We start from the raw sequence: 26868 nt of genomic DNA on the forward strand, positions 1-26868 counted from the left end.
TTTGACACCCCTATCATGAGAAATGGATTCCAACTATGAGTTCTATTTATGCCTCATAATTTTATACACCTCTTTCAGGGCATTCTGCAACCACCTTGGCTTCAGGGAGAGAAGCACAGCCTATCCAAACTCAGCCCATAGCCAAGTTCTCTGGTGGCAAATGGACCTGCACAATATTGCAGTTATGGCCTAACCAATGTTTTGTAAAGTCACAACTTTACTGTCCTAACTCTTATATTCAACTCCTCAACCTTTGGGGACAAGCATGGGTGACACAGTAGTGTGGTGTTTAGCACAGTGCTTTACAGTACAGGTGACCCAGGATCAATTCCCACCACTGCCTGTAAGGAATTTGTACGTTTGCCTTGTGATCACACAGGCTTCCTCCAAAAGTGCAAGGACATACCACTTAGTAGGTTAATTGGTAACCAAACAACCAACCGGTCTGTATTGGCACAATCAGGGAAATATAGACAGACCCCCAAGTCTTTCTGTTCATCATCACTCCTTAATGTCCTTGTAGGGTAATGTAATAGATGACACACATTGTTCATAATAGAAACTGCTCTACATAATTCACAAACACCGTCATTGAGTTATGGTGTTCACTTTAACAGGCGGTGTCTGACATAATGATGTCAGTGCAAAGCAACTGCTTTTGGTTTATTCATAATGGCAGTAAAGGGCTGGGCTTTTGTTAGGCACAACAAATGACTCTCATATGTTTTATTCACAAAATCCTACATCCTCCCATGTGCTGTTTACACAGATGCAACTTACTAATGTTTTGTCACGTTGTTCAGTTGCTGTACACCAAAATCTGGCATAGTTCTGAAGCCTTCCACAATTGAAAAGATTAATGGGAGAGGAAAAAAAAGAATCAGACCGACAACTGAATCTCTGATTCTGATTAGATCCTTGCAAAAAACCCCAGTCAGAGAATTTAACCGAGGGAGAGAAAATAGAGTAAGAACACATTTGTTTATTCTGTTAGGAATAGAGAACCATTCAGCAAATAAAGAAAAAATCCGAAGCATGCAAACTATAAAATTGTGCTTTTAAACTTCTGAATATCATTAGGATTAAACTGTCTGCAGAATAAATAGGTTTGCAATGATGCTTCCAAGTGGCAAATCCTACTAACAAAGAGGGTCACATGATATGCCCGAGAGCCTCACCTCACCACTTAACACTACAGGTTCTAAGTTGCTTCTTGCAATTAAATCTCGCAATTATTTTGTTCCCCTTGGAGCCCTTCTTAAGGTGAGGTGCTTAAATTGTTGCAGGTAAAGGGGATTATTCTCTTTTCTAATTGACTTTTGGAGCTTTCTGATTTGAAAGGTTTCTGATTACTTTGGTATCATTATAATGTCGCAAGAAGCAATTTGTAATGATTTGAAAAGTATAATGTTCAACCAATTGAAATCCTGCTCAGAGAGAATTGATCAGATTGACTGAAATTAAAAAGCTAAACATTTGTAAACGAGTACCAATATGTTGCAAATCGCTATCTCATTCATTCACAGATCCCTAGTGCCACAAACTAAGAAATTACAAGTCAAGGACTAAAACTGATGGCCCTATCTCTAAGTTGTTCTACCTCAAGCCCAGCTACCTGCTTGGTGAGTAGTTTTAGTACTGACTTAAGTTAATTTGTAAAAGAAAATTAGCGACCCATCAGAATCACAAACGTAAGAAAAATCAGCAGATGCTGGAAATCCAAGGCAACACACACAAAATGCTGGGGGAATGCAATGGGCAGGCAGCATCTATAGACAAGAGTAAACAGTCGACATTTCAGGCCAAGACCCTACATCAGGCATGGAAAAAAAAGCTAAGAAGTCAGAGTTAGAAGGTGGAGGGGAGGGGAGGAAGTAGTACAAGGTGGTAGATGATTCGTGAAACCAGGAGAGTGGGATGGGGTGAAGTAAAGAGCAGGGGAGTTGATTGGTAAAAGAGATAAAGGGCTGGAGAAGGAGGTATCTGATAGGAGAAGGTAGAAGACCAAGGAAGAAAGGAAGGGGGGAGGAGCTGCAGAGGTGTTGTTGGGCAGGCAAAGTGATAAAGTGAGAGAGGAAATGGGAACGGGGAATGGTGATGAGTGGGGGGGGGGGGCAAGGGAGAGATTTAACCAGATATTCATGCCATCAGACTGGAGGCTACCCAGATAGAATATAAAGGGTTGCTCCTCCAACCTGAGTGTGACCTCATCAAGGCAGTAAAGGAAGCCATGGACTGACATATCAGAATGGGAAGGGAAGTAGAATTGAAATAGATGGCCATCCAGAGTTGCTGCTTTTTCTGGCGGACAGAGCATGAATTTTGATGTATTTTACAATCAATACTATTTTCCACACTTTATATGTAATGATACAGGATACACGCATGATCAATGTCACAAGCGGTCACAAGAAGACAACAGCAAACATCAGCATTTTGTCTCATGTTCAGCTATCTAACCTACAAGTCAGACTCAGCATTTCTAAACATTTTTCTGTTGGTACAAGGGATTTTCATTGTTCCACTTTCCATTACGTCAAAGTTGACTAACAGGGTTTAGTCTGAACCAAGTTTACTGGCTGGAGGGCTATATTTAGATTGGATTCCTTCAGAGGCAATTGGATCAGCTGAAAAGCAGCCTGCAAATGTTTGCTGGCTGTGCACGTTGAGTCATAATGTTGCACATCTGGAAACAGGCTCTATAGTGCACCACATCAACGTCGACCATCAAATATCCGTCCCTTTAGCAGCACTCGGTCCATAGCCTTCCCAGCCTGAGCAATTCAAAGTTCAAGTTCAAAGTAAATTTATATGAAAGTACATGTCACCATATACAACCCTGGGATATATTTTCTGGAGGGCATCCAAGAAACACAACAGAATCAATGAAAGACCACACCCAACAGGACAAACAACCAATGTGCAAAAGGCAACAAACTGCGCAAATGCAAAATAAAATAATGACAAATAAATAAGCGATAAATATCGAGAACATGAGATGAAGAGTCTTTGAAAGTGAGTCCATAGGTTGTGAGAACATTTCAGTGATGGGGCAAGTGAAGCTGGGTGAATTATCTGCTCTATCCAAGCGCTTGATGGTTGAGGGGTAATAACTGTTCCTAAACCAGGTCCTGAGGCTCCTGTACTTTCTTCCTGATAGCTAGCAGCAATGAGAACTGAACACCGCCTGGATGGTGGGGGTCCTTGATAATGATGCTCATTTCCTGCGACAGCACTCCACGTAGATGTGTTCAATGGCTGGGAGGGCTTTACCCGTTTTGAACTGGGCCATACCCAATACTTTTCGTAGGCTTTTCCATTCAAGGGCAATGGTGTTTCCACACCAGGTCATGGTACAACCAGTCAATGTATTCTCCAGCACACATCTGTAGAAGTTCGCCAAAGTTTTAGATATCATGCTGAACCCTTCGCAGGCTTCTATGTAGAGGCCTTGCTGTGCTTTCTTGGAATTGCATTACCTGCTGGGCCCAAGACTGATCCTCACAAATGAGAACACAGAAGAATTTAAAGCTGCTGATCCACTCTACCTCTGATCCTACAATGATGACTAGCTCATGCACCTCTGGCTTCCTCTGCCTGAAGTCAATGATCAGCTCCTTGGTCTTGTTGACACTGGGTGAGAGGTTGCTGTGGCACCACTCAGCCAGATTTTCACTCTGCCTCCTATATGCTGATTCTTCGCCGCCTTTGATTCAGCGTGTGACTGTAGTTTCATCACCCAATTGAAATATGGTATTGGAACTGTGCTTAGCCTCACACAGTCATAGAGCAGGGGGCTAAGCACACAGCCTTACAGTGCATCGGTGCTGATGGAGGTTGTGGAAGAGATGTTTTTGCCAATCTGACCTGACTGGGTTCTGCAAGTGAGGAAATAAAGGATTCAATTCCACAGCTGGTGTTGAAGCCAAGGTCTCGAAGCTTATTGATTAGTTTCGAGGGGCTGATAGTATTGAATGCCAAGCTGTAGTTGATAAAGAGCAACCTGATTTATGCATTGTTGCTTTCCAGATGTTCCAGGATTGAGTGAAGAGCCAATGAAATGTCATCTGCCGTGGACCTGTTGTGCCAGCAGGCAGACTGGAGTGGATCCAAGATGCTTCTCAGGCGGGAGTTGATGTGTTTCATCACCAACCTCTCAAAGTACTTCAGCACAGTGCATGTAAGCACTACTGGATGACAGCCATTCAGGCAGGTTACCACATTCTTCTTAAGCACCGGTATAATTGAAGACTGCTTGAAGTAGGAGGGTACCTCGGACTGCTGAAGAAAGAGGTTAAAGGTATCGGTGAACACTCAGTTGATCAGCGCAGGTCTTTAGTAATTGGCCACATACCCAATATGTATCACATGCTTTCCATGGGTTCATCCTCCTTAAGGCTGTTCTCAAAGAATGAAGTCACAGGGTCATTGGGGGCTGTCGGAGTTCATGAAGGTTCCCCTGTGTTTTGACAGTCAAAGCCAGCATAGGAGGTACTGAGCTCACCTGGAAGCAAAGCGTTGTTGTCACCCATGTTGCTTCATTTCACTTTATAAGTAACGGCATTCAAGCCCCGCCACAGCTGTCGAACATCCCACAGCGATTCAAGTTTGATCCGGAACTGCCATTTCACATATGAGATGGCATTCCAGAGATTCAAGTGCTGGTCCCAGATATTACTTAAAATGTCAAGTCTCTGTTTCCACTCACACTGCAGTCCACACTGCAACCATTATTTAGGTGAAGTAGTTCTTCCTCAGATACCCTAATGGTGGTGACAGCCAGATGATTAAACACATTTTAATCAAGGAATTGAGATGTTCAGGGAAAACTGGCACACAAGGCTTACAGAGTTCAGCCACAGTCAAACTGAAGAGGAAGAGGAAGAATTTTAAGATTGATGGTCCTCGATTTTAAATGACAGATCTGTAATTTTGCGGCTGAATCCTTTGATCATAATCTTCTACTACTGGAGACATCACAGCACCTATCCTGTCAAATCTCCTCAGTATCTTATTTTTATCATTCTTCTTTACCTTCCCACATTCTTTTAAACTCCAACGATTACAAGACCAAACTGTCTGGCCTATCACTATAGGACAACATTCACTTCCCAGGAATTAGTCTTTGGATTCCATACTGCATCTTTTTTTTTTAAAAAAAGAAAAGGAGCTTAGGAGACTAAAACTGCACACACTATTCTAGATTTACAGTTAGGAGGAAACAGGAGGGCGAGAAGAGGACATGTGATATCCTTGGCAGACAAGGTAAAGGAGAATCCCAAAAGTTTCTCTAAGTATATTAAGAATAAAGGGTAACTAGGAAGAGACAAGCCCCCAAACCCAAGCTTTTCACAATGTCCTAGAGTACACCTAATGAGATTCTATTCACCTTTGCAAACCTTAAGTTCATCAGCACCTATCTTTTGTAATGTGGTTATGTTTCAAAACATCAGTATTCTCTTCTCCAAAATTTCTAGCTTTCATAACTTGCTGCATGGTATATACACAGAAATCTACAGCACATTGAGGCCATTCAGCCCACAATGTTGTGCCTACCATGTAACCTACTCTAGAAACTGCCTAGAATTTCCCCACCTCTATTGTTCTAAGCTCCATGTACCTACCTAGGAGTCTCTTAAAAGACACTATTATATCCACCTCTACCACTGTTGCTGGCAGTGCATTCCATGCACCCACCACTCTGGGTGAAAAACTTAACCCTTACATCCCCTCTGTACCTACTTCCAAGCATCTTAAAACTATACCCTTCATGTTAACCATTTCAGCCCTGGGAAAAAGCCTTTGACCATCCACACTATCAATGCCTCTCATCATCTTGTACACCTCTATCAGGTCACCTCTCATCCTCCGTCACTCCAAGGAGAAAAGACCAAGTTCACTCAACCTATTCTCATAAGGCACGCTCTCCAATCCAGGCAACATTTACAGATGAGAAATATTATGTCAGATATTCCCCATCTATTGTGCAACATTTCCCAAGAGGAAGTCAAGGTTGCTCCCCCACTAATTGGTCCATATTGCTAAATTTGCTGAATATTGCTCAAGAAAAATTTCCAGGACACACTTAAATTCGACCCTATACGAGCCCTCAGCATGATAGTTGCAGTCAGCATTAGGGAAGTTAAAACTACCCACAATAACTTGAAAGTCTGAAAAGCAAAGCAGCTAAATACAGGAACTTTCCTAGATCACAAATCTTTATCCAGTGCTCATATTTCCTTGAATAACTTCTAATATTTTCATTGCTATAAAATGCAAATCTAAATTCTTTAGATTATAACTTCTGTAGTAAAAAATGACCAGTGTCATATACATCGTAAAGATGATCTACGTTGTATATTCGAAGTCCAGTAACTTGTCAACCACTGAAGAATTTTCTATAAATGGACATGACATTTGCTAAGTGGGGAGGCTTTATAGTCAAGATCAGAAAAGAAATGATCTCTCTGCCTTTGATACTTGGATTAACACAAGAGATATACATCTGTACAGATGCAGTGTGTGAGGAAATTAGGGGATAATATTTCCAGCATTTTTGTTTTATTGTAGACAAAATTCCAAGTATGGTGATACAGCTGCTCTGAAACTGAACTAGTAGATTGTGGAATTAGATGCAATAAATCACTAATGTATTGTACTAAAAGCAACTTATAACTCAAATCTAGTCTCACTTAAACACTGTCTTCAACTGGACTAACAAACTTACAGGTTAAGGTCTGCAAGAGCAACTAAAATTGAGCAGATTTCAACATCACCTGCAATGCAAGAACAAAGAAAAATAAAATTGATTTTTCTATTTAGTATCCACTGAGGCAAAGAGATATTACTACATTTTGCAATTACCATCATTTAATGCAATCCTAAGGAACTTTGTAATGAAGCACGAGGATCGTTTCGAACACTTTACCTGACAATGTTTGGATGAGAGAGTTTCTGAAGGAGGCTAATCTCACGTACAATGACATCTTGGTCAACATCCTTCTTGTAAATTTTTACCACCATTACTTTATTAGTGGTGTTATGAGTTACCTGTTAAAAGGGGAAGAGAATATTATCAAATAAATCCCATGAAAGAAACAGAGTTGGTTAACAAGGCAGTTTTTAACCCATGTTTTCAGTGACATCTTTCCAAGGATAGAAATTCATTGGCATGTTCTCTGTATATACACATTCCTATGCATTATTTTTGACCTTGCTATTCAGCATCGTTGTGGTGGTTAGAAAATCAACATCTGCTACAGGGAATAACAGCATCTGCTAGCTGCAGGAACAGGAGAAGCAAACATACATCACTTTAAATGCACAACTTGTCTGTCATGCAATGAGAGAACCAGGGACAGCAAGTTTAATACTACTGACAACTACACAGACAGTGAAATAATGAGAGGAAAGTAGTTGGATCAAGGAGGTAAAAGGAGGAGAACGTTACAAATGCATGCAGGTCTTTTAATCCTGAAGTATTTCTAACAATAATTAAAATCTGAAAGAATTAAACTCTGCACTTGTATAAATTCAAATTTTGTTACAAGACGAATTGCTTAGTTATTAAGATTTAACGCATTGCTTAAAAGTGCACACACAGAAATAAATAAATACAAATATAAATAAACACACACAAAACAAATATAGTGTCTGTCAGTGCCAAGTCTCTTACAAATTCTGTGGTCTTAGGCCAACTTAGACACAAGAGTTCCTGTTTAACTGTGCAACTGTAGTTTCTGAAAGTTTTATGGTAAAGCATCAATAGCCTCGGCATTGTTTTAGCACAACATCACACGGAATAATTCAATAGGTAACCCCAAAAAATTAGAAACCTTCCAAATACTCTACCTTTCCCTTTGAAACATCAGAGCACAAATAAGACTGTCCAATTGCTTGGCTAACACCAGCTGTTTTGTTCTACCATTCTTTCCTACTACTGATACTAAACAGAAAAGTTTGAAAACTCAGCGGATTAAATTAAGGATGAGGAGAGAAAGAGCATTTTTGATCAATGATCTTTCATTAGAATTGATGATCAGGACACAGCACGGATTGTTGACAGAAACAGCACTACCTCAGGTTTTATTTTCATTAGCAGCAAGCAATCAGAACTGGATTTTGAGTTAAAGATCCTTTAAACTGCCACAATAAAGGGACCATTGCCAGATCCACAGAAGAGGCCCCATTTTGTACATTTTTGACCAGCTGCTCTAGCAATGAAGTGGCCTCTCCAAATAATATATTTTTTTTTTTATTATTTAAGGAACCAAAACCGGCAGTGAACAGGGACATACTCAGTGATCCACTTCAGCTTCCTGAGCATCAACATCTCAGAGGATCTGTCCTGAGCCCCACACATTGATGCAGTCATGAAGAAGGTATGCCAGCAGCTCCACTTCATTAGGAGTTTGAGCAGATTTGGTGCTTCACCAAAGCCAAGCCAAATCTGCAAATTTCTGCAGAGGTACCTTGGAGAGCATTTTGATTGGCTGTATAGAGCCTCCAAAGCACAGGATCATAAGAGGTTGTAGAAGATTCTAGACTCAGCCAGTTCCATCACAGGCACAACCCCCCTTGCTACTAAAGACATGCTCAAAAGTGGGACCTCAGGAAGGCAGCATCCATCACTAAAGACCCTCACCACCTAATCTAGATCGTGCCTCCTGCATTACTATCACTGGGGAGATGGTACAGGAGCCCAAAGACCCACACTCAAAATTTTAGAAACAGCCTCTCTGCCATCAGATTCTGAACCGTCCATGAACACAAATCTGGGAAAGGCGGCTTCAAGACCATCCCAAAGACACTGAACATAGCTCAGAGCTCAGTGCAGTCGATCGTGAAAAAGTGGAAAAAATAGGAAACCGCAGCCACGCTGCCAAACTTGGGCTGCCCCTCCAAACTTGGTCACCAGAGAAGAATGGCACTTGTAAGAGAGGCTACTGTGGCACCAACAGTCACTCTGGGTGAGTTGCAGAAGTCAGTAGTTGCAACTGCAGATGAAGTTCAGTTCTCCACAATCTACGTATATTTATGGAAGAGTACAAGGAAGATTCCCGGGCTTTTAAAAAAAAAAGCATATCCTTGCCCATAAAGATTTTGCAAAGCATCACTTAGAAGATACTGTAAACATGTGGACGAAGGTCTTCTGGTCGGTTGAGACTAAAGCAGAATATTTTGGCCTGAACACTAAGCAAAAGAAGTGGCAAAATTCTAATATTGCACATCAGCCAGGTAACACCATCTCTACCATAAAGTATGGTGGAGGTAGCATCATGATATCAGGATGCTTTTCAGCAGCTGGGACTGGCAATCTGGTCAGGATTGATGGGAAGATGAATGTGGCTAAATATCCAGGAGAGATCCTGTATAAAAACCTGTTCATATCTGCCAGAAAACCTAGACTGGGGAGGAAGTTAGTCTTTCAGAAGGACAATGACCCAAAGGACTCTGCCAGAGCAACCATGGAGTGGTTTCAAATGAAGAAAAGTGATGTCCTTGAGTGGCCCAGTCAAAATCTTGACATTAACATGATCGAACATCTCCGGTGAGACCTCAAGAATGCTGTCTACCACCACTCCCCAACTAACCTGGCACAGCCTAAGCAATTTTGCAAGGAGGAATGGGCAAATCTTGCTCCATCACACTGTGCAAAGCTAACAGAGACTTATCCAAAAAAGACTACCGTCTGTAATAACTGCGAGAGGTGGCTCCATTAAGTACTGAGCAAAGGGGGATGAATACTTTTGAGCTACTGATATTTCAGTTTTTGGATTTTTATAGTTTTTCATGCTTTACAATTTTCCCTGTATTTTGGGCTCTACTGTGGAACAATGTGTATGCGATTCACAAATAAAAATTCTCAGTTAAATTGATCAAAATTGTTGGTGGTAATACTCATTTACGTGAACAAACAGTTGCGAAGCAGAATACTTTTACAAGACACTATGTCAGTAATAATCAACTTAATTCTGATTCAGTGCCATCATCTAGATGGGACACAAAATCAATGTGCCTTCAAATCCTTTAGTTCTCTATTAACATCGAAACTATTTGTATTAAGGGGACACTTACATTTGTTTAATACCAATATAACTTTGTGAACATCAGTTATCCTTCCATCTTCCTTGAATTTTTTCCTCCATTTAGAATCCACATTATCTTCACAATTACTTGCAGAGTCTTCCCAAATCATATATTTGAGCTCTTGGTAGTGAGCCCACAAACATACCTTAGGATGCTTTCCAACAACATTGCCTTTATCCCAACAACTACTTCCCAATTTGCTTGCTGCCAGTAAACTTCAGGTCTTTTGAAAATCCACAGCACACCAAGAATCATTCAACTGACATCCATCTATTTCCGAACGAACATTGACTTCTGATTAAACATCTTAGTTTTGAAAGTCTTAATATTTTCAAGTTCCTTCATGGAAGTCAAATTTTCTATCTCGGTAACGGTCAGGATTGTTAATGGCTATTTCTCTTTAGTGTTTACTCGGAAGACACTCTCAGAGGAAATATGGAAATCATGAATGCTACAGAAATGAGGGCGACAAGTAGTAAGGTGTTGAAACATATCCATAACACAAGGGAGCAGGTGACTGCAGATCTGAGGTGCATTAAGGTGGGCAAATCCACAGGGACTGACCATGGGCACCCTGCAACCTATGGGAGGCCAGTGAAGAAATTACAGAGGTCTTTGTAGAGAGACTTGCTTAGTCGAGATGACTGGAGGGTGGTTAATGTTATTCCTTTGTTCAAGGAAAGCAAGGACAGGCCTGGGAACTACAGGTCTGTTAGCATGACTTCAGTCTTTCAGTTGTAGGGACATTACTAGAAGAATTTTGAGTAACGAGATTTACCATCATTTGGATAGTCATGGTCTAATCAGGTTTTATGTGTGGGAGTCATGTCTGACAAATCCCTTCAAGTTTATCGAAAAGGAACTAAAATAATGTATTATTCTACGGCTCTAATCATCTCTAGCCCTTCATCTTGAAAGCATCAAATTTTGGCCTAAGTTTAGTCACTGCACCATGGTATGGCCACACATTTACCTGTCAAGACACAATCTCTAAATCTATTTGCCCCTTGCTTACAAGTTGTTTTAAGAGCAGGGGTTCCCAACCTATTTTATGCCATGGACCAATACCATTAAGCAAAGTGTCTATGGACCCCTGTTCTAGAGTACCTCTGGACATTGAAGATATTATACAAGCATACTCTGAAGGTTGGTTGCACTGAGGCAAGGCAAGACATCCCTTCTCTGCTCCCCAGTTCCTCTATGACGGTCAGCATACCATTTTCCTCATTAAACGCTTGCTGCACTCGTATGCTTAATTTCAATGATTGACATAGATGGTCATTTGGGTGTCACCACATCCTGTTCCCATCTCTCGACAATGAATTAATAAAAAACCTAATTCACTAACATATATTGCGTAAAAGGTGAGGTCCAAGTACTGACTACTCATTTCTTACCACTCAGAATAGGAGCTTTTTATTTTATTTAATATAAACCAAAATGCTGGAAAAACTCAACAGGTCAGGTACTAATTCTGGAAAGAGGTAGTTAATGCTTCAGGTCAAAACGCTTCATCAAAATTGAGGAGAGAGTCAATCATTCCAGATAGCAGAGAAGGTCAGGAGAGCAATGGGTGACGCAGAGGAAATGTCAGTAATGGGGTGGTGTAATGGAGCTATTAATTTAAAAAATATATAAATGATGCTTGATCAGTGAATTTTTCCAAATGTTTTCAGACTACATTTCAGATTTCCATCTTTGTAATTGTGTTTTAGATTTTTCTTTTATTCAAATCTTTATTTTCTCCTTTTTGCAAATCCATGCTGACTTCGAGCAATCCTGCCATCATTTTCCAAAGGTTTGGGCCCTGACCACGCTGAATCCTGAGACTTAAGTGTTGTGTGGAGTTTATTTCCTGTCATCAAGTCGGCTTCCTCTGGGTGCTCTGGTTCCTCAGAAATATACAGATTAGCAGGTTAATTGGCCCCTACTGAGTTGTTGTGTGGTAGAAACTGAGGAGAGTTAATGAAAAGGTGGGATGAATGTTTAAAAAAGAAGGGATTAATGCATGATTAGAGTAAATGGGATTAATGGTCAGCATGAACTCAATGGGTTGAAAGTCATGTTTCTGTGCTGTCTCATAAGACCAGAAGACATTGGAGCAGAAATAGGCCATCTGGCCCATCCAGTCTGCTCCACCATTCAATCATGGCTGATCCTTTTTTTTTTAAATCTTCTCCTCGAGCCCAGTTCCCGGCCTTTTCCCTATAACCTTTGATGCCTTGTCCAGTCAAGAACCTATTAACCTCTGCCTTAAATACACCCAACGACCTGGCCTCCACAGCTGCATGCGGCAACAAATTCCGCAAATTCACCACCCTTTGGATAAAGAAATTTCTCCGCATCTGTTTTGAAAGGGTGCCCCTCTATCCTGAGGCTGTTCCCCCTTTTCCTAGACTCTTCCACATTGGGAAACATCCTTTACACATCTACTCTGTCTAGGCCTTTCAACATTCGAAAGGTTTCCATGAGATCCCCCTTCATCCTTCTGAATTCCAGCAAGTACAGACCCAGAGCCAACATTCCTCGCATGATAATCCTTTCATTCCTGGAATCATCCTTGTGAACCTCCTCTGGACCTTCTCCAATGCCAGCACATCTTTTCTAAGATGAGGGGCCCCAAGACTATTCACAATACTCAAGGTGAGGTCTCACCAGTGCCTTATAAAGCATCAGCATCACATCCTCGCTTTCCTATTCTAGACCTCTTGAAATGAATGCTAACATGGTATTTGCCTTCCTCACCACCGACGCAACCTGCAAGTTAACCTGTAGGGGGTTCTGCACAAGGACTCCCAAGTCCCTCTGCATCTCAGATTCCTGGATTTTCTCCCAGTTTAGAAAATAGTCCACACATTTATTTCTACTAAGTGCACGACTATGCATTTTCCAACATTGTATTTCATTTGCCACTTTCTTGCCCATTCTCCTAATCTGTTCAAGTCCTTCTGCATCCTACCTATTTCCTCAACACTAACTGCCCCTCCACCAATCTTCATATCATCTGTAAACTTGGCAACAAAGCCATCTATTCCTCTGTCTCTCTCAATCAGTTCATACACCTTTAATAATGAATCCAAGCATATTCCTTGTTATCCCAGTCAGGATAACCGACTTTCTCCCTTCATTTCATTTTTAGATAGTAGAATTACATTAGAATACTTTACATTGTAGGAATTGATCAGAGACCAAAGGATGTTAGACAATGATCGCGAAGAACAACGCTCAAGTCACGTGCTAATTATTAGCAATACTTTTGCAAGGTACAAAGTAGGGCCCCTGCTCCAAGAGTAGTGGAAATACAATAAAAGGTTGATCGATTCCTGAGAGTAAAGATTACAATCAGCTCGGCCATGATTTTATTTCATGGCAGTGCAGGCCACCTCTTGCCTCTAAAAAAAGAGCTGTGGCCACAGCAGAGACGAGAGGTCACAGCTTATACATCTTGGGTGTCCGGAGAGCAGACCCATGGGATCAGGAAGATCAATAATAGCACAAGGAGAAATTCTGATGAATCTCGGATCAAAGTTCCGAGTATAATTTATTATCAAAGTGCATACATGTTACCATATATCCCTTCAGATTCATGGTCTTGCAGGCATTTACAGGAAAATAAAGAATTAAGTAGAATTTACAAAAAAAATATAAAAATTGGCAAACATTAAATGTGCAAAAGACAAATAAATTTAAAAAAAATAATACATAGAATGTTAGACCGTAAGACACTGGAGCAGAATTAGGCCATTTGGACCATCCAGTCTGTGCCACCATTCCATCATAGCTGAGTTATTATCCTTCTCAACTCCAATCTCCTGCCATCTCCCCATAATCTTTCATGTCCTTACTAATCAAGAACCCATCAACCTCCGCTTTAAACATACCCAATGACATGGCTTCTATTGCCGTCTGTGGGAATGCAAATTTCTCCTCATTTCTATTCTAAATAGATATCCCTCTATTCTGAGTCTAATCCTAGACTCCCTCTCTATAGGAAACTTCCTCTCCATATCCACTCTATCTAGGCCTTTCAATATTTGATAGGCCTCAATGAGATCTCCCTTCTTTCTTCTAAACTCCAGCAAGTACAGACCCAGAGCTATTAAACAGTCCTCACATATTAACCCTTTCGTTCCTGCAATCAATCTTATGAAGCTCCTCTGGACCCTCACCAATGCCACCACATCCTTTCTTAGACAAGGGCCCCAAAACTGCACACAATTGTTACGTACCCCGTAACTGGGTTGCCAAACCAGCAGAAATGGATCACTCAGTTGGAGTCTGGAGTACTAGAACTAAGAAAGTTTTATTAAAGAAACAAGCAACACAGTAATCGAAAGGATAATAAATGCAACAATTCAACAATGATAACCACACATGTGCACAGAATTAAGATAACAGCATCAATCAAGCTCTATCGTTGTCTAGGGGTAAATGACCAATTTCAAAATGACTCAAAGTTCAGTCCAGTTAGTAGTTCAGTTCGCAGTAATCGTTGCCATGGCGATGGACAAGGTGGGGGAAGAGAGACATAGAATAGGAACAACTCATCATTCAGAACGGCTTCACTCACAGACCAGCGAGATTGCTCACAAACGGCATTTGGGCGGGTCCTTGGTGATGTCACCTGAGGTCACCGACTGTGACCCCTCCTCCAGATGCGGTCGATCCTCTGCAGTGAACCCGGCACCCAGGCAAGGGCGGACACACACCGGGTTCCCGCTGATCGTACCTTTCCACCCTTGTCGTTGTCTGGCACTTCTCACCCACTCGTGAGAGGCGCACCGCTTCCAGGGTCTCGTTACCTCGGGTGGCGTGTGTGTCCGTCTTAGCGAACCTGTCCCTTTTTATCCCCCTGCTGGGGTATCGCCTGTCCATCACTTCAAACAGTTCAGGGTTCAAAGGGGGGAGCCGCTCCAGACAGCTCTCTCTCCCACATCCCTTCATTACACATCTCCAGACGCTGCTCCATTGTTCCTTATCTCTCCTTCCCCTGAGGGCAGGTGGCAGACCAACTGCTGATGCCACTGATGCTAGCCCAGGCCAGCAAACATCTTAATTTTATGTGTATTCTCGTAACACAATACTTGAAGTGCAATCTGACCAATGTGTTATAAAGCCTCAGTATTACATCCTTACTTTTACATTCTAACCCTTGAAATAGTGCCAGCAGCGCAGTTGTCTTCCTTACCAATGACTCAATCTTCAAGTTAACCTTTAGAGAATCCTGCACAAGGACTCCCAAGTCCCTTTGCACCTCACATTTTTAAATCTTCTCTCATTTACACCTTTATTTCTTTTACCAAATTGCATGACCATACACTTCCCAACATATTATTAGATCTGCCACTTCTTTTGCAACATTCTCCTAATCCAAGTCCTTCTGCAGATCCCTGCTTCCTCAACACTACAGGCCCCTTCAACTACCTTTGTATTATTCACCAGCTTGGCCACAAAGCCATCAATTCTGTCATCCAAATCATTGCCATATAACACAAAAAGAGTGTCCCAACACTGACCCCCTAGTCGCTGGCAGCCAACCAGAAAAGGCCCACTTTATTGCCACACTTTGTCTCCTACCAATCAGCCAATGCTCTACCCATGCTAGCATCTTTTCTGTAATATGGTGGGCACTTTTTAAAGCAGTCTCACATGTCAAAGGCCTTCTGAAATTCCAAGTGAAGATCCACTGACTCTCCTTTGTCTAGCCTGCTCAATAACACAAGTTGGAAAGAGTCATTTAAGGGGCATCTGTAGGTTGTAGAATCAGTTCATGTTGATGTGAATGAAGTTATCCATGCCAGATCAGATTCCTGAACATGGCTTCTCTATCTCCTGTCCAACAGTAGCAGCAAGAAAAGTACGTGGTCTGGATGGTGGATGCTGCTCTCTTGTGGATGTGTTCCATGTAAGTGTGATTACGGTGCGGAGTGTTTCACCTGGGCTGTATCCACCACTTCCTGCAGTCTTTTCAATTCCTGGACATGGATGTTTCCATGCCAGGCTGCAATGCAACCCATCAGGATATTCTCTACTGTGCAACTACGGAAGTTTGTTAAAAATTTGGTGACATGCCACATCTCTGCACACTTCTAAGCAAGTAGAGGCACTATTGTGCCTTCCTTGTGATGGCACTTGTATTCTGGGGCAACCCAATCAGGGCATGGCCATCCTTTTGTTAAAGGAAGTGCTACTGCCCCATTTGAGAGGAAGCCCATCACTCGCAGGATTGTGGAAACAACACAGAGCTCTAACGTGATGGTAACAAAGAAGCAAATACCAAATTCTCATTCTCAGAGTTAGAGAGAGCGCTAAGGATACCAGAGACCAAAAACAGAACTATCAGCTAATCAGGGCAACCACTTATTTGGGACGACTCTAAAAGAACAAGAAGAAAATAGCCAGAATTACCTTCATCTATTTGGGACACTGTGCTGCTTAATTTGCACAGGAAACCATTTCTAACTAATATCAGACACATGCACTTGTGTGGTTGTTAGACACTACACCGCGCTTAGATCAAACAGTTTGTAAATAGATGAAGGGTCCTGGCCTGAAATGTCAACTATTTACTCTTTCCCATAGTTGCTGCCTGGCCTGCTAAATTCCTCCAACATCTTGTGTATGTAGCTTTTAAATAGCATCAGTTGCATGTGCTGGCAAAAAAAAAGCAGCAAAACAATTCAAAACTGTTTTGTTCACTGCGGTTTCAAGCATTCAGGGTTGGAGATGCCACAAACAGTGGGGAGTAAAAATTAAACAACTTCATTAGTTCAACATGTTAGGAACTATGAAGAGTTCGAAGGTATCGACAATCATCTTGAATGTTACAATGAAAATGAGATGCAATCGTCAAAAACATTATAATGAAAGCAATTCCATTATCTACGCTCGATGCTTGCACTGATTTTGTTTATTTATAGTCAAAAGAATGTGGCAGAGTACACTGGATGAATTCCTCCCTCAATAACTATTAGGAAATAATACAGTTATGGTACTGTAGTCTTGAGTGTTCTGCATTTCATTTATATACATTTTTGTTTGTTTTTTTAAAACTTTTTAACTATTTCCATGAAATTTCAGCTAATTGGGGCAGCTGCTTATTTGGGCAAAAATGTACTTGATCCAGATGTGCCCCAATTATCCAGCATTCACTATAATTGGAAGACAGGAAGGTGGGAACATGGGTGGAAGTGAAGACAGGCTTGCTGCTCTCTGTAGTAGGAACACTTGGTCATCTGCAAAACATTATTTTATCACAGGGAAATTCAGAGATGATAGGGTGTTCTCCAAACCGTAGAGGTAAGAACTGGACTGCCAATATGGCAAGTAATGGAAAACGGTAATGCTCACCAACAAATGTGACACCCTATCTCAAGCCAGATTGGGAAGGATCCACCAAACAAGCACCACAAGCTAAAGTATTAACATGCTAATGTTCTGAACATTGAACGCCTTGGTTCCGCTGAGAAAATACAGGCTTCAGTCCCTTCTACCTTAATGAAGGGAAATGCAGACGAGGAGATCAACACTTAATAGATCAAACTGGCAACAATCTGAAAACAGAACAGGGGTCCTGTTTAGACTCCAAGTAGAAGAGACTAATAATTTGCTGGGATGTAGAAGCCAGATAAGCCCTGAGAAAAATATTTGGTACCTGTACAAAAAAAAAATCCAGATTTTAACAGCAGGAGCAAAAAGAACTTTTAAAAAATTGCAAATGTAGGAACTCTGGAATAAAAACACAGGAAATTGTCAGGTCAGGCACCACCTCTGCAAAGGTAAATTGAATTAATAATTCAGGTCAAAACATCACAACAGTCAGAGCTAAAGCAACAGCCATGCAGTGACCCATAGGACACCTGATGTCATTAAGGGTAACTGATTAAACACTGTTAAAGACAAAAAAACCTTCATCAATTTGATATGTTCACTTTGTTTTCCTTTCCACAAATGCTGCCTGACACCGAGATTTTCCAGTATTTTCCGTGTTTGTTTCAGATGCCTCAATAGGAACATAGGAAGATTAAGCATTCTGTAAGAATAGAGAAAGCAACACTGATAACTCCAACACAAATTGCTGTGTACGGTGAACAAGGAACTATCTATAACACAGCTCATCAGTGGCAACTGGTAAACATAAATAATGATGCTCAGGTACAGGCCTACTGACAACAGGAAAAGAACAGAATGATAGCACACAAACAAGTGAGAATCTGCAGGTGCTGGAAATCCAAGCAACACACACAACATGCTGGAGAAACTCAGCAGGCCAGGCAGCATCTAAGGGAAAGAGCACAGTCAACGTTTTAGACCAAAACTTTTCAGCATGACTGGAGGAAAAAAAGCTGAGCCGCAGCTGGGGAGGGAGGGGAGAGAGAAACACAGGGTGATGGGTGAAACCTGAAGAGGGAGGGATGAAGTAAATAGCCGGGAAGTTGATTGGTTAAGGAGATATAGGACTGGAGAAGGGGGAGTCTGATAGAAGAGGACAGAAGGCCATGAAAGAAATAAAAAAAGGGGGGAGGAGCACCAGAGGGAAGTAATGGGCAGGCAAAAAGGTAAGAGAAGGAAAAGGGAAGGGGGAATGGTGAAGTGGGGTGTGGGGGTGAGGCATTACCGGAAATTCAAGAAATCGATGTTAATGCCATCAGGTTGGAGGCTACCCAGATGGAATATAAGGTGTTGTTCCTCCAACCTAAGTGTGGCCTCATCACGACGGCGGAGAGGGCCATGGATAGACATATCAGAATGGGAATGGAAAGTGGAATTAAAATGGTTGGCTGCTGGGAGATCCCACTTTTTCTGGCAGACCAATATAGTCAGGTCAGGTCTCACCAATATACAGGAGGCACAGTGGGAGCACCGTATGCAGTATATACCTCACCTGGAAGGACTGTTTAGGGCCCTGAATGGTAGTGAGTGAGGTGGTGTAGAGGCAGGTGTAGCACTTGTTCCACTTGCAGGGCTAAGTGCCAGGAGGGAGATCAATGGGGAAGGACGAATGGATAAGGAAGTTGCGTAGGGAGCGATGCCTGCGGAAAGCAGAAGGTTGGGTTGGGGGTGGGGGAGGGAAAGATGTGATTGGTGGTAGGATCCCATTGGAGATGGTAGGACTGAGGTGTGTGGTAGAACACAGGAGCCTGGCAGCAGATTTACAAATCCATTAGAGTGACTTCACAGGTAGAAGTAGTTGCAAAGAGAGTTTTTAGCACACTGGATAATGAGAACAGAGGTTGGGATGTTATGCTGAAGTTTTAGAAGACATTGGTGAGGCTGAATTTATAATACTGTGTGCAGATCTCATCATCTAACTACAGGAAATATCCCAATAAGGTTGAAAAGGTGCAGGGAAAAAAAATTTACAGGGATGTTGCCAGGACTTGACAGCCCAAGTTACAGAGAACAGTTGAATGGGCTATGGCTTAGTTCCCTGGAGCGTAGGAGGAGGGAAGACTTGATAGAGGTATACAAAATTATGAGGCAGATGAACTTGCAGCACAGTTGCAGATTGGAGGTAGATGAACTCATAGATTGGCAGGTATAATGTTGTAGGCATCATGGCTGAAAGATAATAGACAAGAGCTTGATGTTCAAGGATACATATTGTATCAAAAGGACAGGCAGGAAGGCAGAAGGGGCAGCCTTTCTCCGTGGGTTAGATTCAAATCAAATCATTAGAAAGAGGTGGCATGGGGTCAGAAGGTGTTGAACCATTGTTGATAGAGCTAAAGAGCTAAGGAACTGCAAGAGTAAAGAAACCCCAATAGGAGTTGTATACAGACCACCCCCCCCAAACATTGGTAAGGATGTTGTATACAAATTACAATGGGAGATAGAAATTGCAAGCCAAAAGGGCAATGCTACAATAGTCATGGGGGATTTCAATATGCAGGCAGATTGGGAAAATCAGGTTGGTGCTGGATTCCAAGAGGGGGAATTTCTAGCGTGCCTATGAGATGGCTTTTTAGAGTAGCTCGTGGTTGAGCTGACTAGGGGATCAGCTATTCCGGACTGAGTGTTGTGCAATGAACCAGAATTGATTAGAGAGCTTAAGGTAAAAGAACCTCAGGAGGAAGGTAATCAAATTCACCCTGAATTTTGAGAAGGAGAAGCTAAAGTCAGATGTATCAGTATAACAGTGGAGTAAAAGGGAATTGCAATGGCATGAGAGAGTAGTTGGTTTGGCCGGAATTGATTGGAAAAGGACATTGACAGGGATGACAGCAGAGCAGTCATGGCTGGAATTCAGAAGGCATAGAACATGTACATCCCAAAGAGGAAGAACGATTCAAAAGGAAAGATGACACAACCATGGCTAACAAGTCAAAGCCAACATAAAAGCCAAAAAGAAGGCATATAATAGAGCAAAGATTAGTGGGAAGTTAGAGGATTAGGAAACTTTTAAAAACCCAACAGAAGGGAACTAAGAAAGTCATTAAGAAGGCAAAGGAGGAATATGAAAGTAAGCTAACCAATATTAAAGAGGATACCAAAAATTTCTTCAGATACATAAAAGTATAAAAGAGAGGCAAGAATGGATATCAGACCACTGGAAAACGATGCTGGAGAGATGGTAATAGGGGACAAGAAAATAACAGATGAACTGAATAAATATTTTGCATCAGTCTTCACTGTGCAAGACACTAGGAGTATGCTGGAAGCTCCAGGTGTCAGGGGGCACAAAGTTACCATTACTAGGGAGAAGGTTCTTGTGAAACCAAAAGGTCTGAAAGTAGATAAAATCACCTGGAATAAATGGTGTACATCCCAGGGTTCTGAAAGAGGTGGCTGAAGAGATCATGGAGGCATTAATAATCTTTCAAGAAGCACTAGATTCTAGAACGGTTCCAGAAGACTGGAAAATTGCAAATGCCACTCCACTCTTCAAGAAGGGATAGAGGCAGAAGAAATGAAATTACAGTCCAGTTCGTCTGACCTCAGTGGTTGGGAAGATGTTGGAGTTGATTATTGAGGATGAGGTCTCAGGGTACTTGGAGGCACATGATAAAACAGGCTGTAGTCAGCATGGTTTCCTCAAGGGAAAATCTTGCTTGACAAATTGGTTGGAATTCTTTGAAGTAACAAGCAGGATAGATAAAGGAGAATTGGCTGAAGTTGTGCTTTTGGATTTTCAGAAGGCCTTTGACAAGGTGGCACATGAGGCTGCTACAAGCTCATGGTATTACAGGAAATATTATAGTATGGATAAAGCAATGACTGATTGGCAAGAGGCAAAGAATGGGAATAAAGCAAGTTTTTTAGGACTAGCTGTCGGTGACTACTGGTATTCCACATGGGTCGGCATTGGGACTTTTTTTTTAAAAAAACGTTATATGTCAAGGATTTGAATGATGGAATTGATGACTTTGTTGCAAAATTTGCAGACAATATGAAGATAGGCAGGTAGTTTTGAGGAAGTAGAGAGGCTACAGAAGGACTGAGACAGATTAGGAGAATAGGCAGAGAAGTGACAGATGGAATACAGTGCCCAGAAGTGCATGGTCATACACTTTGGTAGAAGAAATGAAAAGGTTGACTATCTTCTAAATGGAGAGAAAATAAAAAGCAACTGAGGTGCAAAGGGACTTCAGAGTTTATTTGCAGATTAAGTATATGGCTAGGAAGGCCAATTCAACGTTAGCATTCATTTTGAGAGGAGTAAAATGTAAACCCAAGGATGTTATGTTTAAACTTTATAAAGCACTGGTGAGGCCTCGCTTGGAGTGTTGTGAACAGCTTTGGGCCCTTTTTCTTGGAAAGGATGTGCTGAAACTGGAGGGGGTTCAATGGAGGTTCACAAAAATGATTCCAGGATTGAACAGCTTGTGATATGAAAAGTGTCTGATGGGTCATGGCCTGGTATTCACTAGAATTCTGAAGAATGAAGGGTGACCTCTTTGAAGCCTATTGAATTGTGAAAGGCCTTGATAGGGCAGATGTGGAAAAGATGTTTCCTATGGTGGAAGAGTAAGACCAGAGAACACAGCCTCAGGATAGAGGGGCATCCTTTTAGAATAGAGATGAGGAGTAATTTCTTTAGCCAGAGGGTGGTGAATCTGTGGAATTCTTTGCCACAGGCAGCTATGGAGGCCAAGTTTTTATGTATGTTCAAGGCAGAGGTTGATAGATTCTTGACTGGTCAGGGCATGAAGGGATACGGGGAGAAGGCAGGGATCCTGGGGGAGAGGGGGAAACTGGATCAGCCATGATGAAATGGCAGAGCAATCTCGATGGGCCAAATGGCCTAATTCTGCTCCTATATGGTATAAATAGTGTGAGTGCATGAAGACTCTTCCCCTCAGATTGGTTGAGACTAGAAGTAGAGGTCATAAATTCAGAATAAACAGTGAAATATTTACAGGAATTTTGAGTGGGGAAACTTTATTAGCATAGGCAAGGAAAGATCTGCCCACAGAAGCTATGAGTTCATCTGTAGCGTTTATGAGAAATCTGGATCAAGTCAAGACAAGTCGCTTTTTATTGTCATTTCAACCATAATTGCTAGTACAGTACACAGTAAAAATGAAACAACCATGCTCCAGGACCATGGTGCTACATGAAACAACACAAAACTACATTAGACTACAGGCCTACACAAAGTGCACAAAACAGTAGAAAATTAAAATAGACAATAGGTACAATAAAGGACAAATTACAATATAATAATAAGTGATGTAAAGCAGGAATTGAGAAAGAAATGGGGGAGGGGAGGAGAGAGTGAGAGCGAGAAAAACTACACTAGACTCGACTCGACTCTGGGTATTGAGGAGTCTAATGACTTGGGGGAAGAAACTGTAACGCAGTCTAGTTGTGAGAGCCTGAATGCTTCGATACCTTTCGCCAGAAGGCAGGAGGGAGAAGAGTTTGTATGAGGGGGGCGTGGGGTCCTTCACAATGCTGTTAGCTTTGCAGATGCAGCGTGTGGTGTAAATGTCTGTAATGGCGGGAAGAGAGACCCCAATGATCCCTTCAGCTGACCTCACTATCTGCTCCAGGGTCTTGCGATCTGAGACAGTGCAATTTCCAAACCAGGCAGTAATGCAGCTGCTCAGGATGCTCCCGATACACCCTCTGTAGAATGTGGTGAGGATGGGGGGTGGAAGATGGACTTTTCTCAGCCTTCGCAGAAAGTAGAGACGCTGCTGGGCTTTCTTGGCTATGGAGCTGGTGTTGAGGGACCAGGTGAGATTCTCTGCCAAGTGAACACCAAGAAATTTGGTACTCCTAACGATCTCAACAGAGTCGTCGTCAATGTTCAGCGGAGAGTGGTTGCTCCGTGTCCTCCTGAAGTCAACAACCATCTCTTTTGTTTTGTTCACATTCAGAGACAGGTTGTTGGCTCTGCACCAGTCCGTTAGCCGCTGCACCTCCTCTCTGTATACTGACTCATCATTCTTGCTGATGAGACCCACCATGGTCATGTCATCGGCGAACTTGATGGTGTGGTTCGAGCTGTGTGTTGCGGCACAGCCGTGGGTCAGCAGAGTGAACAGCAGTGGACTGAGCACACAGCCCTGGGGGGCCCCTGTGCTCAGTGTGGTGGTGTTGGAGATGCTGCTCCTGATCTGGACTGACTGAGGTCTCCCAGTCAGGAAGTCTAGGAGCCAGTTGCAGAGGGAGGTGTTCAGGCCCAGCCTGAACACTTCCATAGGTACATGGACATGAAGAGTTTGGAGAGACATGGTCTAGGTGTGGGTACGTGGGAATAGGTAGAAGACCAGGTCGACATTCATATGATGGGCCTTAGGGACTGTTTCTGTATTGCAGTGCTCTATGACTGTACAACAAAAATATGTCAGACACAACGCAACACAGAAATTTATTTCTTAATAAATAAAAAAACAGAATGGTAGGACTCTGAGGTGTGTGGTAGAACAAAGGGACCAGGGAGTACTGGTTCATAATTCAAGAAAGTAGCATCACAGGTTAATAGACACGGTAGTAAAGAGAACTTTCAGCACATTGGCCATGATAAATCAGGGCAATAAGAACAGGTGTTTGGATGTTATGTTGAAGTTGTACGAGACATTGGTGAGGTACATAAAGGTCTAGCTATTAACACAGACACACCAGCAAAGATTGACAAATCCACAAACAACAAAAAACAGGAAAACTCCTGGCAGGGTTGCCTTGTATATCAAACTGTTCAAGGTAAATCCCCAGTTAGAAGCATTTATCCTGACCCCTCCATTCACATCAGCACAAGAGGGGGAAAAAACATCTGATAAGAGGACAAGTGAGGTTAGATTGAAAATAGCCAAGAAGCACTCAAAGACTGTGTTACATTTTCACTCATGCCAAGCAAGCTATGGTACCCAACAAACATCAAAGGTAATTATCAGAAAAAGCAAGGCAGATCTCAGAAAGGGCAAATCAAACAAAATTGAACTATAGTTACAATGGCATTGGCAACTCTACACTCGCTTCCTGGAATTTCAGAATTCACAGGAGCAGCCTAAGGAGCAATACATGGGCACATGGAATCCCTCAGCATACAATCAACATCAAAAGGGTTCCACTCCAACTTGACAAGCAGGATTGATCTCCAAGGGAACCTCGAATTGAAATCAGCAATGCATCAGAAACATGCCTGCAATTCTCTTCAACTGACTGGGTAACGCAATGCACACAGAAACAGTCAAAAAGGCATCACATGAACACCCTTCTCACCCCTAGAATACCCTGATACAGTACTTTTTGCATCACAAACAACACTCCATGTCAAATACAAGATTTAAAAAAAATCACAGCAAACCATACTGAAAATTAACCATAATGAAATAGATTTCAAAACCTTTCACAATGTCTCACCATCAAAATGCAGCACTAAACTCAGATTTAAAATTGATCATAGTGCAAACCCTTAGCATATTCCATTGAGTGGAGTGCTGGTGAATAATGCAATATGACAAAACTGTTGTTTCGTAAAATATGCCTTGGAAAGTTCCCCTGAATCTTTTAAGACCATAAAACATTGGAGCAGAATTAAGCTACTTGGCCCGTCATCAGAGGAACATGGCAAAGAGCTGTGGAAGATGAACAGCAGAGCCTGGAGCAAGGTTGGAGTTCAAAAACCAAGATTGTTTTCCTATACACAAGTACAAAAACAAAGGAGCTGATTATGGACTACAAGAGAAATGGAGACAGGCTAACCCATATTAAAATCAATGGATCTGGGATTGAGAGGGTGAACAGCTTTAAGTTCCTCAGTATACACATCACCGAGGATCTCACATGGTCTGTACATACCGGTTGTGTGGTGAAAAGAGCACAACAGCACCTCTTTCACCTCAGAGGGTTGAAATAGATCAGCATGAGTCCCCAAATCCTAAGGACTTTGTATAGGGGCACAATTGAGAGCATCCTGACTGGCTGCATCTCTGCCTGATATGGGAACTGTACTTCCCTCAATCGTAGGACTCTGCAGAGAGTGGTGCGGACAGCCCAGCACATCTGTAGATGTGAACTTCCCACTATTCAGGACATTTACAAAGACAAGTGTGTAAAAAGGGCCCAAAGGATCATTGGAGACTCGAGTCACCCCTACCGAAACTGTTCCAGCTGCTACCATCCGGGAAATGGTACCACAGCAAAAAAACCAGGACCAACAGGCTCCAGGACAGCTTCTTCCACCAGGCCATCAGACTGATTAATTCACACTGATAGAATTCTATTTCTATGCTATATTAATTGTACTGTTGCACATACTATTATAAATTACTATAAATTGCACATTTAGACGGAGACAAAGATTTTTACTCCTCACGTATGTGAAGGATGTAAGAAATAGTCAATTCAATTCAAGAAGAATGAAATAATTATTACTTCAGATCCAACGCAGCACAATAAAAACAAAAAGATGAAAAGTACAATAGTAATAAAAACAATAAATATAAATACACAATAGTTTGTATACATAGATTGCCTGAATGTCCAAAAAGTGACACTAGAACGTACATAATGAGACTGACAGGAAATAATATAGTGGTGGAGTTAATGGGTGGAGGTGTTGATCAGACTTGCTGCTTGGAGAAAGTAACTCTTTTTGAGCCTGGAGGTCCTGGCATGGATGCTACATAGTCTCCCTGATGGGAGTGGAACAAACAGTCCATGAGCAGGGTGGTTGGGATCCGTCATGATTTAGCTGGTCCTTTCCCAGCAATTTTCTGTATACATACACTTGGTGGGTAAGGTGGTGTCGGCTTTGACCACCCATTGTGGATGATTCCGGACTGCAGCAGTGCAGTTCCTGTAGCAATCAGCAATGCAGCTTGTCAGGATGCTCCCTATCGCGCATCTGTAGAATGACGTGTGCAAAGTCTAGCTCTCCTCGGAGAGAGAGAAAGAAAAAAAAAAGAGGTATTGGTGAGCTTTCTTAACAGTGTTAGATGTGCTCCAGGACCATGAGTGGTTGTGTGTGGGATGTGCACTCTCAGGGGTTTGAAATTGCTTGCAGTTTTCACTGTTGTGCCGCCAAGAAGTGAGTGGTGCGAGTTCTCCTGAAGTCGATAACCATCTCCTTTGTCTTGCTGGCATGAGGAAGTTATTTGCCTGGCACCAGGCGTCAAGCTCCTCCACCTCCTCTCTGTAGGTCGTCTGATTGTTGTTGGTCAAGAGCCCCACCACTGTAGTGCAATCGGTGAACTTGATGCTGTGATGACTCAGATGTTTGCCAATGTGAGCAGAGTGTACAGCAATAGGCTCAGCATTCAGCCCCGGGGCACATCTGTATGGAGGATGATGGGGAGGGAGGAAAAAGAAGAAGAGGGGCAGAAGAAC

General features: G+C 42.1%; 1 protein-coding gene across 3 annotated transcripts in view; it reads right to left on the minus strand.

Annotated features, from left to right (window-relative positions):
- zgc:162952 (PKc_LIMK_like_unk domain-containing protein) overlaps positions 1-26868 on the minus strand; it is an 87856-nt gene that overhangs the window by 33783 nt on the left and 27205 nt on the right. Inside the window, exon 3 of one of the 3 annotated variants that reach the window (XM_063073950.1) lies at positions 6929-7050. The exons of 1 other annotated variant lie outside the window; for it this stretch is intronic. In XM_063073950.1, coding sequence (XP_062930020.1) covers positions 6929-7050 — 122 coding nt within the window. Of the gene's footprint in view, positions 1-6928; positions 7051-17182; positions 26816-26868 lie in introns of those variants that run through there. One more of the 3 variants, XM_063073949.1, reaches the window with a different exon arrangement.

Source organism: Mobula hypostoma, chromosome 21, assembly GCF_963921235.1.
Source record: "Mobula hypostoma chromosome 21, sMobHyp1.1, whole genome shotgun sequence".
Classification (NCBI taxonomy): Eukaryota; Metazoa; Chordata; class Chondrichthyes; order Myliobatiformes; family Myliobatidae; genus Mobula; species Mobula hypostoma.